Source organism: Ceratosolen solmsi, unplaced genomic scaffold, assembly GCF_000503995.2.
Source record: "Ceratosolen solmsi marchali unplaced genomic scaffold, CerSol_1.0 scaffold56, whole genome shotgun sequence".
In the NCBI taxonomy this organism is placed as follows: Eukaryota; Metazoa; Arthropoda; class Insecta; order Hymenoptera; family Agaonidae; genus Ceratosolen; species Ceratosolen solmsi.
In genome coordinates this window covers 4,220,357-4,236,718 of record NW_011948425.1, presented here as the reverse complement: position 1 = coordinate 4,236,718, position 16,362 = coordinate 4,220,357, and the positions used below count along the sequence as shown (strand labels likewise).

The window sequence follows — 16,362 nt, the reverse complement described above, 5'->3', positions numbered from 1 at the left end:
GCAAGACGGCTATCCTCCAATAAATCTATCGGGTCCAGAGAAAGGAAAAGCGGTCGCGGAGCGATCGTGTAATTATCCTCGGGCCCAGGCGACGCACGGTGGGGACCTTCTCGCGGAAAAGCGAGGAGGCTGGTCGTGGTCGTTATCGTGGTGGTGGTGGTGGTGGTGGTGGTGGTAGTGGTAGTGGTGGTCCCTTGACTCCCTTCCTCGAGTTCGTCGAGCTCGGTATCGCGAGACTGCAACCACGGTGAAAGTCCATTGGCCAACGGGGCCCGCTGCACTTGCGCTTCAGTCCAGCTCCGACGGCACGACTCCTCGCTCGCAATGCTCTTCGACGCAGCTCTCGCGCTCCTGCTGGCGCTCCTTGCCCTCGTCCGGGCCGACATCGGCGAGGGACCGACCCGTGAGTAGGCCCCGAGGGGCCGAGTCGTCTCCCTAGCCCCAAGCAACGAGACCCACTCGCTTTTCGGGGGATCGGGCATCCGCGCACTGGCTGTAGGAGGAGAGGCGCGAGATAAGCATCGCTCGGGACCTGGGGAGACACCGAAGCGAGAGTGACGTCGGGCCTGGTTTCCGTTATCGAATTTAATAGATCAGCGACGCCCGGAATAGCCGACCAAATACCTAATTGCCACGCACTCTCGTTTCCTTGGGCCGTTCGTTCCCCCCATTGCTTCGTTATTCCTTTTGGATTTTTTTTTTCTTTTCTTCTACTTTCTTTTGATTGGGATTCCAGTGAAACCGATCGACGATGTACGGTGAAAACTAATTTGGTAGTATGAGGACAGTTTTTATTATACCGTTAGACGGTTCAAAAAACAAAATTACATTTCTAGGATAAATAGCGTTGGGTTGAAACGTTTTTACAGAGACGGGGGGGGGGGCGTTCTAAGACAACGTGAGTTATTTCAACAATTACATTCTTTTAAAATCACTTTTCCGATTTCATTTTTTTTTTTTTTTTCATTGTGTATACCAATGCCATGTCTGTTCCGCAATTCACTGCAATTCACCGCAATTCGTAAAATTTAATAGCCGTATAAACAACTTATGAATGTCGGTCGACGTTTCCTTTGTTCCGTCAAAATAAACCACAATAGTCACATATGATATCTCAAAAAGAAATTCCATTAAAATACATTAACTTGGAAAGGCTCGTAATTTACGAATAATCTGCAGTGTTTACATGATCTTGAAATAAATGAAAAGTTGCCGTTAAGTTTATTAATGCGTATTAAAATGTTGAAATGACGGTGAAGAAAAATAGGCAGAAGTTCAGTCACATTTAGAAAATACATGCTTTCTCGCTTTATTGTTATAAGTATATGGAGATACAAGTCAGAAAGCTATAAGTCAACCGATAAATCATATAACTATTCTACATTTAATTTTAGAAAATTAGAGTCAACTTAGTTATTTACAAATGTGTTTTTTCTCGCGAATTAACGAACGAAAATGCGAGGAAAATACGAACGAATGAAGTAACACGACACGAGGTGACGACGAATAGAAGCTTTCATTGCAATTATACGGCACTCAATTAGATGACGATTGTCACAATCGTGAATAATCATTTATCAACGAAATTATTTTTTTTTTCTTCTGCATCGATAAAGGCATTGATTTGACTTGAAAAAGTAAGTACAATGAGTACATCATCGACCACCGCTCGTAAGAGGCAAATAACGCATAATCATCCGTTGATTGGCGATTGTGAACAACGGGAACGCGCAATACCAAGGCAACGAAAGAGCTTACGATTAAATTTTCAATTAGAATCTTGAAGAAAGCGGCTATTGAAAATAATGATTTCACTTCGCGTAATATATGAGAGGTTGAAAAACATCGATGACCAAAGCCCATTCGTAAATGCAAAAAAGCGCCTCCCAAGGATCGACGCTCCTTATGTTTCAGCGCAATACGTAAAGCAATGCTCGAGAAGCGATCCCAAGCTGAAATCCTGCCTGATCGACGCGCTGCATCATCTCCGGCCGTATCTGAAGGCTGGCATCCCGGAAATCGAGCTGCCAGCAGTCGAGCCTTTTCGCGTAAGTCATCCTTTATTATTATAATCTTGCGGACGGCGCGTTGTTTCAGAGATGAAAGTTCCTTGAGTGACCATCGCGGCTTTTTGCACGACCGATTAACGATTAACAATCCACGAATTTGGTTGTTGCTGAATACACGGGATAACGAGGCACTACGTACGAGTCGACTCGTCGTCCACCACGTGTACGGGAACAGGCACTTCGAGGTAGACGAGAACGCTAATCGTTTCCCTAATAGCCGCCGATACTCTTGGACTTGAGGTGAAATCTCTTGGAAATATTCTGAAAATATACTTTATCTCGTAATTCATTCGTGGATGTCATTAGGTGAGTTTAGACTCGCCTCGGCAGAAAATTGTTATTGTGAGCGACAGTCGCCGAGCATCCGAGTGTGCGCGTAAGTTAATGCGTTAATAAAACCTTGCACTATACAAACATACACTTAAAATCTATGATAATCTCGATGGTTTATAGGCCCTTGTGCTTAGTGCTACTGTGGGCTTGGACGACTTAACGACATAAGACCGTTAAAGAGCGCTAAGTTGCATATTAATCTCGGACGGCGAAATGTGTTTCCACGTCAACATTACGTTTCAGAATGTCACTGAGCTTCAAATATATGTATGATGATGAAACCGTCGTGGTTTGATATTTTGAATATTATGACTATTTAAACAATTGATTGGGCGTCTGAAAGTTTGTAAAGCTAGGAAAGAATAAATCACGGGGAATGAGTGAAACTAACAAAATTACTATATAAAATTGAACGTTAAAACGTCGATCGATTATAATCGAAGAGCACTTGTAGTCGCTTGATATGCTTGTTTCTTTTTTTTTTTTTTTTTTTTTTTGTAAATTAACGAGGCATGTTGCATACAAGTACGACCAGGTACCCAATTACCGACCGTACGATGGTATTTATCGACCTGTCATCCATTTGCGGATCCTTACGTAAGCATAAAGCAATAAACAGAGGGAGTCAGGTCAAAGCGCATACAGCCACTCGTAAATTTTCTTTGGTACATTAGCTAACTTGGTTAAGGCGATCGCAAATAATCAGACAAATCACCATTTCCTATCTTCCACTCTCTCCTCTTTCGCTGCTTACGCAAATTTTTCGACATCGTGCTCCTCTAAAATATTACGGCTCTATTTATCCACGCGCTTTCACAACTTCGAGTCTCCCAATTATTATTATTCATCAACTATCTTCGCCGGACACTGGAGCGTGACGATTACATTACCATTACCAGCAGCTTATTTTCCCAAGTATTTAAAGAGATTCCAATAACAAAGTCAATGCCATCGATGCCTTTATCCCCTCGTCGCATCTCCCTCCCCCCCCCCATCCCTCCACCGCTTTCTGTAAATAATTACATCGAAATAAGCGTGATACTGACCCGCTTGATTTTGCGCAGCTGGCAGGAGATTCGAAAGCGCGCGGGAGGGGAAAGCCGAAAAACTGGGCAGGTTGGTCCTTAATTTCCGTAAATATATCTCAAGCCACGGGACCCTAATCAGGTTCCTAGAAAAAAAATCATTACAGATGCTGGACAAATGTCGACCCTAGCCGCGTTCTAGTTTCAACTCGTCGGCACAGGCTCGTGACGTAGTATTTATTTGCTACCTGGTAATGGACGTTTACGATGCAAGGACGGACGAGGCGAGGCCCAATAAAGGATCCGATGCGAGCTCGGACCACGGGTCTGGCCGGCCTCCTCCGTGCTTTCTCGTCTCCCCCTTCGAGCGTCCCCGCAGCCGCTCGCCTCAGCACTCATCTGCACTTTCTCTCAAGGAGCGTAGAGCGGAGGCCGCGAGGCGGCGTGAAAAATCCAAGCGCACCGCGAGATGCGGCCCTGGCAAAGAAAATCAGGGAGGGCAGTTGGACGCGCGCGGGCGCATGCGCATTTGCAAGGGGGCGCGATGGTAACGATGTAGCTTGTCTTCTGCCAACAGATGGACGAGCTGAAGCTGTCGCTGACAGGTGGCACGAACGGTTACACTGTGCGGCTGCGCGAGCTCCTAGTGAGGGGAGCGAGCAACTACACGGTGGACGACATCAAGCTTGGTTCGCCCTTCGAGGCGATCATCAGAATGCCGGCGCTCATCCTTGACGCCCAATACACCAGGTGCGTCTCCTGCGGCGGCCACGTATCCTTCGCGCTATCGGCCGCGCGAGCCCTTCCTCCCTTCGGCTCTTAAGAGTGTGGCCCTGCCTGACAAGTTTCGACTAATTTTTCAGCGGCCGTTACTCGTTCTCGCTTTTAATTTTGCCGATAGGTTAAGGTGCGTGGCGCTGACGGATGCGCCGCAGCTGCATTATCAATTCCCTCGCTGTCGATGGGATTTAATAATGGGGAAAAAATAATTTCTTACCTTAACTGCAGCATCGATCGACTATCGTCACTTGCTTAAGCGCCCTTAACCAAGAACATCTCATCCCGGGGTTTCGTTTAATTCGATTTCATTTAACCCCCCTACGTTCCATTACAACTTCTTGGCTTTCAAATTCTTTCATCCTTCCTACATTAATTCTCCACATTATATCTCCAACATTGTCGTTGTCGTTGTAGTCGTTGTCGTCATCGTCGTCGTCGTCGTCGTTGTTGTTGTTGTTTGCCCATTGCTCGTTTTTCTTTTTTCTATAACTCATTTCTCACTCTCTCTCTCTCTCTCTCTCTCTCTCTCTCTCTCTCCCTCCCTTTCTTTCCTAGGTAAAATAGCCTAATGATACATACCGAGCTGAATGTTACTAACTGAAAGTTATTTTCTTTTTACCCATTCGAGCTTTCATTGTGTATAATTAATTATGTATTTATTATTATTAATCAAACGGATTTGAAATATTGATGCAAAATTTTAATCCTCAACGTTAATGTTTCCTCAATGCTAATGTAGTTAATTATAATGTAGTCTGATGAAATGATAGTACATTGCACATTTTCAATGATTAAATTTTCACACGAAAAACTCATTCTTAGAGCACTAATTTAAAAAGTTCAAAACGACATGATTAGTTTTCCTTAATGACAACGATAATGAAAATTTGTGAGTCACTGCGCGAATCATAATCACTATTTGTTATAAAATAATTTATTATTATTTGCCTTCGGTTAAATTCCGATTTTTTTGTTTTTTGTTTTGTTTGTTTGTTTGTTTGTTTGTTTGTTGTTATTGTACCAATGAGATAATTAATACACGTGATTGACAGATGAGCAATATTATTATTATAATAGAATTGATAATGTGAGAACGAATAAATTTTGTCTATTATATCTTAAACTTAAATTGAATAAAGAGACGATCGATATTATTCTAGATTCTGGATGCACGAGTACAAAAATGTAAAAGTTATTTAGATAACAAGGTTCATTATTTGGCTATTTATTAACAACGATTAGATATAATGTACAAAAAATTAAAAAAATTTTCGAGAATTCGACACAAGCCCATTCCACAAATCTTTTCCGTCAACCGCTCGTGACCTACAAAATATGATCTCTACTCACTTATGCCTACATAAAAAAGAAGCAATAAATAGTTTTGAAAAATTCCAAGTAGATAAAATAAGTGCCGGCAGTCCTTATTAGGAATAAATAAGTGAGGGACGTATTAAAAGGACTAAATTGTTTCTTTATAAGAACGAGGGAGTAACGCTCGAATGCCTCCTTAGGAGCATATGTACGCCACACGACTCCACCTCGAGTGCACGGACTACCGCCCACTAACGCACTGACCTCCGCTATAATTTGTTACTCTCTTCTGAGCGATAATTATCTTTAACGACCTCACCATATCCCTCTTCCGCCACGCCACGTCCCCGTCGATGAAGCCTCAAAGGGGATTATGCAAGACACGCCCGATAAAACGGCTCGCTAATAAGTTATCGGCAAGGGCGAGTCGACTGATTCACTCTGCTTTTTCTCTAACTCATTGCAGCTCAGGCGTACTGATCATTCTACCGGCGAGCGGCAGCGGAACCTTTCACGCCAGGTTCGCTGGGGCACGGGCCCTCGTTCGGGGCCTAGTCTCGATGCACCCGCGCTCAGGCAAGACCTACCTGAACATCGATAATCTTGACGTGCAGCTCGGCGTGAAGGACGTCAACATGCGCGTGCGCAAAGTCTTCAATAATAATCGGATATTGAGTAAGTTGAGAAGGACGGGATCGCTCATCGCGAGGTTCTTGACCCCGGGGACAGGCTCGCTACTGCCGCTTATAAGCTTAATCCTAATATTTACGCGAACCGAACGAGATTTAGTGTACTCGACGCTGGCAATTGCACTGTAATCGAGGGTTCGGCATTGCGATATTTACGAATAATGATAAGGACTTGAGATAAACATCCATTTCTATTTCTGTTGGCTTCGTTGTCAGCAAGCACTTGCCACGTCGTTTTTATGTCGCGCTTCTCTTTAAAGTACCAGCTGAACAAATTCGGAACAATCGTACGTGTCGTCTCATTTTCAGCGGGAAGCTGGCAAACAGGTGTTTAGATAGCCTATCGCACTGTAAATATCTACCTGATTGACTCTTGAATGAAAAAAAAAAAAAAAAAAATGCTAATGAGATTACCAAGAAACTTGATATTTACGTAAAAATTTGATAAAAAAAAAAAAAAAAAAAAAAAAAAAAGTTGTTGGCTTACGATGCGAGGAAAAATATGATTTATTATCAATATTTGACTTACGAATATTGAAGGAGAAAAGTAAATGTCGTATGATAATATTGTGAAAAAGTCTGCCGTTCATATTTCAATTTCAATTTCAATGAGATTAATATGTCCAATAATCCAATGCCTTGGACTCGTGCTCGAGTGTACAATTTTTATTCTATGACCAATAAGAAAATGATTAATTTACTTGCGATCGAGACAGCCGAACGTAAACTTTACCTCGTGGTATATGGAACTTTCTTTGATTAGCTTTAAGAATAAAGGCGTCACACTTTCCATTGGATAATATAAATACATTTATTAGATCTGCCTTTAACGCCAATTTGAAATAATTGTTTTAATTCGTTATTTTTAGCTGAAGCAACGAACCTTTTCCTCCGTGAAAATGGCCAAGAAGTCTTAAAGATCATGGAGCCGCAATTGAAGAAGAAATTGTCTACGCTTTTCGCCGGCATCGTCAACCAACTTCTTCGTAACGTTCCGGTTGAAACATTTTTATTGGAATGATCTTAGTGGAAGGCGAGCGTTTTGTTTTGTTTTTTTTTTGTTTTTTTTTTGTTTCTTTGTTTTTTCTTTCCTTTTTGTTTCTTGTGTTAATTCAGATTTATTTCTTTTTTGTTTATCTAGTTACCTTACTTACAATAGACGTTTGCAAATATTTTTCATAACACTTAAGTTTATGTTTCTCGTTACGTGTATATTTGAGACGAAAACGTTGCAAATTTTATAACTGTGTGCGCCTGTTAAAGTTTAGCCTTTAACGTCGACAAATTTCATCGAAGCATTAAATGTGGCTATTTCAAATTAACATTAAGCTTATTGGTACTTTCGTAGCTTTACGTGCAGTGATTACCGGTGCAAATAATAAACCGTTTTATGTAGATAGTTGTTTTTAATTTAGCTCATTGTAAATGTCAGCTCATCCATCAAAGTGACAAAAAATAAACAGGGTCTTAGTATTTAGAAAATACAAATTCGTATGTTAATTATCCCATTCCACAAGCGATCGCTTCATAATAATTATTTATTTATGTGTCTAAAAAAATCTGTGGTATTATGACAGGTTTAGCGAAAGTTTAAGAGAATTTTTAAATACGACTTTCCAGTAGGCAAGTGCACTTGCTAAAAGCGAAGGAAAGTTGTTTAACGCAGGAAAACTTTCTACGTATCTAGACATGCTCGTAAATATCATAGAATTCATCCCGTTTACGTGTTTTGGCAAATGTTAAGCTAATAATTAGTACAAGGAGAAATTAAACGAATAAAGATTTTTTTATTTCTTTATTTACAGAACATACTGGCTTTTGTTGTACTTAAGATAATGTAAATTTCTTCTTTCTTTTTTTTTCACAACTTACAGAACAAATGTACAACGTTTCACAATACTTTCACAACTATTTTAATAATAATTAGTTCATCTTTACAGTCGTAAGATTGAGAAGAAATTTATTCAATCGACATTGGTCCAACGTATTTTATTTGTATTTTTATTTAAAGTTGACAAAAAAGCAAAAAAAAAACAAAAAAAAAACATCACTAATAATTCATGGGAATACTTTGGAGACCGAGATCTTTGAAAAGATGAATCGATTAAGGAAATCGCTAAGATATTGGTCCCAGTGTTTCTCAAGAGACGGCAGAAATCCTTTATAAAATACTTGCCAATATTCATTGACGAGACTAAGGGCCGCTTTGTCTAAAACAAACATAATTGTAAATGCTTTAAGATAAAATCAATTTCTATTTTATATGCATCGTTATTTTATCACAAAAAATATAAAGTATATGTTCTGAATCTGGTAAAACATATGCAACATTAAAGTTTAGCTAGACAAATGAGTTGTGTGCATTTACTTTGTATAGAAATTTCCATAAATTAATATGTTAATTCCATGGACATCACTATAATTTTAATTAACATATTTAAAAAAAGACACAAAAACACACACAAAACACACACACACACACACAAACACACGCACACATAAACCAGAAAGTATTTAAAAATTCCTTTAGATGGTAATATTCGTTGTATGCAATTCGATTTTCTTATCCTTGATAAAACTTTAGTACAGTCATGATATTTACCACGTTAAATCATTAACTATTTAATAATACTAATAATAATAATAGATGTATTCATCAATAATGTCTCTTCATTAGCATTGGATTTATAAAGGTAAAAATAAATTTGCAAAGTCATTTCTTGAAAGCTTATTACATTATTATGGTATAAATGAGTCGATTAATGTACTTCATTCAAGCATATTTATATAGCTTTTTAAAGAATACTAATATAATTTTTAATAAAATTTCTCATTTCTTAAGCAATGGATTTAAATAAATAAATTTCGTTAATTATACTGTAATGATTTTTTGTGAGAAAAAAAAATTTTTTGATTTACTTCAAAGCACAATTTGTGCTTAAATTAAAAGAGTTTACTGTACTATTATTTCATGAAAGTATTATCATTGCGTTCACATGCATTTTAAAGAGTTTAACAAAAGTTAGTTTAACAAAATGTATTATTATTTATATTTACTGCAAATCATCATTACATTAAATAATCATTCGTGATGTGAGCCGTATCGCGTAGAGACCAATTTATGAACGAAATAAGCTGCCAACGAATTTTGTTAATTAATTTCAGTGGATTGCAATGAGGTAGCAACAAATGCGTTTGCGATCAAAAGCTTTGGCCAATATTTGGGAAATAGTGGCGCTGAATCAAGAGATAAACGATTCGCGACTAAACAGAAAAACTTACTGAGCTCGTCGTTGCCGTTGAAAAGATCGGTAAAGTGTACTTTTAGTTTCTCAACATCGGGGTAGATATGGAGATGATCGATGATCCATCTATCGTCGTCAACGTGTCCTTCCAAGCTCCACGTAGCGCTAATGTGGTCTATGCTCACGTTGAAATATCCTAGGTAAAGCGCGAAAGTAAAAAATATCGTATCACATTAAAAACGATCGCACTCCAATAATTTTAGCGCCTATAACGACCTAAATATTTCCGCTAATGTGTCGAAATACCAATTGGCTGGCTTTGCATATTGTGAATAGATGATTCGGCGTATATTAAATTCGAATCGTTATACTTCGTTTCCAATGATCAATCGCTTTACGAAAAAAAAAATAATAAATAAATAAATAAATAAAATAAAAATAATAATAATAATAAAAACGAAAAAGAAATAAAAGAAGACAACACATCCTCATATCATGACCAAATACATTTCAGAACCTTGCCACATGCGCAATGCATTATTATCTCTGCATAATTTTCAATAAATTTTTAGAAATTTTACTAGCATAAATAATTAATAAAGGAAATGGAAACGAGAAATCTATGGAGAATATAATTTTACGCCTCGGCTAGGTCGACCGGTACTCCGCATAATTATTTCTATCGATCCTCGATAATAACGACCGATTGAAAAACTTTTATAAAAAAATGTGATTACGTGGATGTTGGCCGACAAGTCCCTTTGTAAATAACGTAATTTCTCGATAGTGTTCCGTGCTTATCAAGCGAGTCACGGCGAGTCGCGAGTTTCCCGCAATTATTGATCAATAAGAAAATATGCGCGCGATGACGTACCTTTTCCTCCAATCTTGTACAATCCGATCGAGCCATCGGCCTTGTAGTTGCCATCGATGAAGGCCTTCGGCACCTCCACGTCAATTTCCATATTCATGGTGTTGCCGCTGAAGTAAGGCCGCACCGCGAGGAAGTTGGTCCTGGCTAAGCCGTAGGTCTTAACATCGCGCAGGCTGAACCTGCCGGAGATCTCAGCCGCCTGGTAATTGCTCTCTATGTAGTCCATGCTCATTGGGTCGAGAACCGGCAGCTGTAACTGCGGGATACCTAAGGGACTCGACGATAGCCGTTTAAAGGAATAATCCGATCGCCGGGGTCGGGCTGCCGCGCGGGGTACACTCACCTTTGACAAATGTCAGCCATGACTCCTGAATGGCGAGCCTTAGACAGGAGGAGTAATCCGAGCTCCGGCGATTGCAAACTTTCACGCTCCTTGCTGTAAAATCATTAGGCTGTGGTAAATGTACAAAAGTGCGAATTTACGAGGCTTGACTGGCTGCCGAGTGAGATCGATTAAATTGCAAGTATAAGCGTGTTATTCGCCGAGAATGATTTTGGCTTAACGACGATGCCGTGACGATTCGCTTGCGAATTTACAAGGATTTCATTGTTTTAATATATAAGTCCTGGAAAGTAGCTTGATAACCGGATTATCAATGCACTGCAAATCCATTAACAATCGCATTAATTTGAGCGGCTCTATTGTACCGGCACGTGGGGTGTTGGAACTTTTCTTTGTATTAAATATTTCATTAGGACTCGAAGCTTAATCGAGCCGTACTTGAAAAACTTTAATAGCTTTGAAAACTCATTTTAGTCATAATCTCATTAATTCATTACTTCGGCAGTAAATTCAAGGACATTGCACGTATAATTTTTGTTTGGAGAATAGTAATAATATTTCATGATTATCCAAAAACGTAGTCAAGATAATTTAGTGACTGGAAAATCTCTTACAAATACGCGCAATCGAAATAATAATCGAGTTACTGATAAATGACTGGAAGTTTCTTGATTATAAAGAATTTAGTTGTCAATTTAATAATACAGATGGGAACCTATAATTTTTTAATTCTCTTTGTCATCCTTCGACATTTCACTATTTAAAGTATTGAGAATATTTGAATTTTCGAAAAATTTCATTCGCTAATTTGATGAATTTGATTGATTAATTGTATCGTTAAGTGCATAACGGCTGCACATAGTAATTACATGAATGATATTTTACAATATTATTTTTGGAGTTTTTTTTTTTTTTTTTTTTTTTTTTTATGACGTACAAGAAAACATCATTGCTAACTGTGCGAAAAATACTAAAGGACAACGCGCATATTGAAATGTCGCGTTATATCATTGTGTTTCATTAAAGCTAATACATTTATACATAAATGCATCTTCGTGTGCCAGTTTCATAATTAATGTTATTTAATTTTATTGATTAATGATAGTACGATTGATCCAAGGCATCAAAAGTAATGAAGTTTCATTGAAATATTAGTTTTTAACTGTTAAAAACGATGTAGGGATAAATTATTTGGGGTAAGTTTACGCTTATTGCCAAAGATTGAGAAGAACTAGAGAAAAGAGAAAAAGAAAAAATACATTCACAAATATATGTAACAATTGAAGTGTTATGCCTATTTTCCCATGCAAATCTACATGTGCCAATGAAAATTTATATTAATAATTGTACGATATTATTTCGTATTTCGACTCATTATGAAATCTATTGTACTAATAGTAGTAGTAGTATAAGTAGTCGTAGTAGTATAAGTAGTAGTAGTAGTAGTAGTAGTAGTATATTAGTAGTAGTAGTAGTAGTAGTAGTAGTAGTAGTAGTAGTAGTAGTAGTAGTAGTAGTAGTAGTAGTAGTAGTAGTAGTAGTAGTAGTAGTATAAGTAGTAGTCGTAGTAGTAGTAGTAGTATAATATCTAAAATTAAAATAAATGTCATTATCAGATTAACGTTTAATATCGGCTTCTAAGCCGATCGATAATCCCAGACTCTAATTAATTTTCAGATTCAAATAAGTGATGTTGCGATAAAGTAATTCAATCTCTCTTCGTATTCATTACGAATCGTGGAGTTGCGTACCTTTCAAACCCACGAAATATATCATCGAATGATAGGGAGCAAAACGTGTTTACATATTACGTTCTCGATTCATTGTGCGTAAATTCCGAAAGAAAAAGCAAAAAAGATAGCGTGGGAGAAAGAAGGATCGATATTGGAAGCAGCGATGGAAAATCTTATTGATTAATCAGATGCGATCAGGAAAGAGCGGATAAAGAGCTTGGGTAAAGAGCACAGAGTTGTATCTCGGTGGTAGAAAGCCAGCGAATGTCGGGTAGCGGCAACCGTGACGAAGGAGATGTCCACGTCGCTAAAGGATATGGATAATTATGAAACTCACGTAGTGACACTTCCTCGGCGCAGGATGCCTGGGCTACGAGGAGCGCGCAGAGAATAGCACAGAATAGCATCGTCGTCGTCGACATTGTGGCTACGCACAAGACACCACTGAAAAATGCTATGCCCAGCCGACCAATTAAACGTTCTCTTTATATAGTTTCCCGAGCCAAGGACTTGCAGTAGCTGCAGCAATAGTCGGCGAAGCGCTCGATTATCCCGAGCCGCCGCCGCTGCCGCCAATGCATTGCAAAATGCATGTAATTAATGCGCGCACACGGGTACTCGACACTTTTTAACGTATTACTGGTAGTGGATCTGCCGATGGAAGATGGGAAAGGACTTCCCTACGGGGGTGGATATTACGGTAGTCCGGATTTCTCCTCCAGACAAAGCGGCACTTGAGTTTGGAAATCGAATTTATCGAAACTCTGACATTGTCAACATTGATAGTCGATGTATCATTAATTGGCAATGTTTTCGTACGCGCGCGGCTCGAAGTTAATAAATTTTCATAGGATTAATTTTCATGGTGTGGTGATCGAGCACCATCACTCGACGATTCACTGGAATCACGATGTCATTATTATCGTATGAAACTTTTGGCTTTTCACGTATATTTTCATTCGAGCCAGCGTTTACGCTCTTTTTTCCGAGGCTAAAGCATCGCATGCTAATTAAGCGCCTTTTTCGATCTTCGTATTCCCTGCGAATTCTATGATTAATGCCAAGAGTAATATTAACGCAAGATTAGCACGTAAATATCACGGATAAACGTAAAATATTCGAGTTGTTTTGAGCAGAAATTTTTTGCGCTTAAGCCATTGAATAACCGCGCTCCGCACATCGTTCGTGGCTACTGATTACTTCCAAATAGATCTTATAAATTATGTAACAGTCTAATAATGTATCGTAAGAAACGACGACAACAACAACAACAACAACAACAACAACGACAACAACAATCACGTTTGTTTTGGGAAAATTAGATTGGAAAGAATAAAGATAAAATAGAAGAAGAAAAAAAATTAGACACGATTCAAAAGCAAAGGATACCCATCGCCATTCCTGTATTCGGATGTGAACAAAAAGTAAAAAGCCCATGAAATTAAGGTGGAACTCTTCGTCACGATAATGCTCGGACGAGCATAAACTTAGAATAATATGCCGGAGAAGCTAAAGAGTTGAAGATGGATGGGTGTTAAAAGAGGTTGTATCGCGTGCACAAGAGGCCTGAATAAGCTATGAGAAAAATATGAAGACGAGTATAGGGGGCCGAGGTATGGTGCAGTAGATTACGTCTCCGTGGTGCAGCATATTACTCTGCAAAATGGCGGGCAGGGAAAACGGTGGCGAGGCGAGGGTGGCGTAAAGGAAGCGAAATTTTTGAAGAAAACAGCTAGGCAGTGGAATCCCGATGGACACGTAGGTTAATGGGACACGGCATTCGTTATTCCACGTGTGCGTTGTAAGGCGACGGCGGTGGCGGCGAGTCGCCAAGCGTGCTCATTATGTAAGAATCGGTGGGGGAGGGGTGGGGGGATCTCATTGTGATCGAAGCCGTTGCCCTTGAATCGAATAATCTCGCGCGAATGAGAATGAGCTTGTAAGCGCGAGGCGCTACAGGTGCGTCCCGTGCACTCGCGGGGATGTCCAATCTCCATCAAAATGTTTATTTATCGCGTTTTCTTGCCGACTCATTGATTCTTAATGGTCATGATCGATCGGCATGATATCGCCGCTGCCCGCGACTATTATCTTAAGGTTAGGGTGAGTTACGAATAACGTCGTTACGCGCGCCTCGACGTATGCGACGCATTAATAAGCGGATAATACGTACCCACTCGTATTAACTTGAATGAATAATTACCTCGTTTTATCGAAGGCGTCGCGAAATTGCGTTTAATGCTCGACGTCCAATACCCGGGCAATTGGACTCATCTTCTTCCCAGAAAACATAAAGTACGGGATAATGTAATAATTGATTCGGGTGAGGCGCGAGTACCGAGCAAATTACTAAATAAGTGCGTTCGTGAAAAGCCTGGAATAAATAAAAATACAATGGAAACTTCAATGCCAGCGAGCGAGAGACTGAACTTGCTTCACATCAAAGTCACACCAAACTTTATTGCTTGTACGCGAAAGAGATTTTCAAGAGTACATTATCATTTTCCCGCGTATTGATACGAACAGCTCGGTAATGTAATAATGCATTTAAGTAGTTCGAGCAATTAAAAATTACAATGGAAAGCACGAGAAAATTGAAGAAAAAAATGCTCTCTCGGAATTGTACTTTGATGAAAAGCAACTGGGCAAAAGCAAAAATATCGAGACTATCCTGTAATTTTATAATATTCGAATTTTTTTTATAATATAATCGAAGGAGCTCTCTTTGCGGCGGGCTGCGATGAGTTCTCTCTCTCTCTCTCTCTCTCTCTCTCTCTCTCTCTCTCTCCTTTCTTTCTTCCTTTCATTCAGTATTATTATACGTTCGAGAAGCCGCCTACGTTGTCGTCGTTCAATAATGTAGATAAGGGAATTTTTGATTAAGCATTGCTTTAGAATGGCGTGCTATTCGATTCATAAATCGTGGCAGGATTAATTCTAGAAATAAATCGTAATAAATCGATGATGAAAATGAAAAGGCTAGAAAGGAAGTAGAAGAAGCATGTATTTGCGAACGAGTGTTGAATAAATGATCGAATTAGACATTTTGAAATACAAGGCTAATGCATTATAATAATTTTTTGCATAATCGAATTAAAGTTCTAGGTCTGTCCTTGAAAAGGAAATTGCAAAACAAAGGCTATCTTTACCTTGAGCGATGTACGGTAATGTAACTTACGAGATAAAACATTATTCATGAAAATTGTCGTAAGACATATTTAAACGTAGTATTTAGCTATATTTATGTAGTAGTATTGTAAATAGGCAGTACAGTAAATAAGCTCATAAGAAATAATTTAGCATAGGAGTTTGATATATTTCGGTGGTGGTTTTTTTTTTTTTTTTGGTAAGTGAGCATAGCAAGTGGAAAAGAAGCCGATTGCAAATTCTTCATTACCATAAAACCATGAACTATGCTCAATGATTAGCTTCAAGAAACGATTCATTGTAAAGCAATGCAAGTAATTGTCAGAGTACGTCGGTGTGAAATTAAATACCAACTTTTAACACCTGCGAGTATTAATATATCACGATGAAGGATCAATAGTAAATATCACGAATGCAAAATATAAAGTAAACAATGAAGATTTTCTGCTTGGATCTATATAAAGCAACGATATCGCGTCCCGATTAAGTAATGGTTTTACATCTACGATCTCGAGAGGAATGCATGGAAATCCCATAGTCGGGTCTTCGACATTCAGCACAAACGCGCTAATGGAGATGAGCGCTCCGAGGTATCCGATTAGCCGATTATGCGGGCAGATTCGCAAAGCGTCTCGGGCGGGAAAAGCCGATGCCAACAATCGCGGCCAAGAAGAAGAAAAGAAAAATTGGCCTAGCGAGTGGCGCGCTGACACACTTCGATCATAAGGACAACGAGACGCCTCGATCGAATTTCGATGTGTACCTAGCTTAAAGCCCCCCTCCCCCTCCCCCCTCCCCCCTCCCCACCCC

The 16,362-nt window shown here is 39.2% G+C and overlaps 2 protein-coding genes across 2 annotated transcripts; one reads left to right on the top strand and one right to left on the bottom strand.

Moving 5' to 3' along the window:
• Nucleotides 1-214: 214 nt before the first annotated feature.
• On the top strand, nucleotides 215-7,279 carry LOC105362869 (protein takeout). The gene is made up of 5 exons (XM_011500395.1): nucleotides 215-403; nucleotides 1,915-2,048; nucleotides 4,005-4,177; nucleotides 5,988-6,196; nucleotides 7,080-7,279. The coding sequence occupies exons 1-5, from the start codon at nucleotides 325-327 to the stop codon at nucleotides 7,229-7,231; spliced, it is 747 nt and encodes a 248-aa protein (XP_011498697.1). The 5' UTR covers nucleotides 215-324; the 3' UTR covers nucleotides 7,232-7,279.
• A 974-nt stretch (nucleotides 7,280-8,253) lies between these two features.
• Nucleotides 8,254-12,891, bottom strand: LOC105362868 (circadian clock-controlled protein). Its single transcript, XM_011500393.1, has 5 exons — nucleotides 12,743-12,891; nucleotides 10,673-10,765; nucleotides 10,330-10,596; nucleotides 9,493-9,651; nucleotides 8,254-8,420 (listed from the first exon to the last, which is right to left on the bottom strand). Exons 1-5 carry the CDS (start codon nucleotides 12,825-12,827, stop codon nucleotides 8,269-8,271), a joined length of 756 nt encoding a protein of 251 aa, XP_011498695.1. The 5' UTR covers nucleotides 12,828-12,891; the 3' UTR covers nucleotides 8,254-8,268.
• Nucleotides 12,892-16,362: the final 3,471 nt, after the last annotated feature.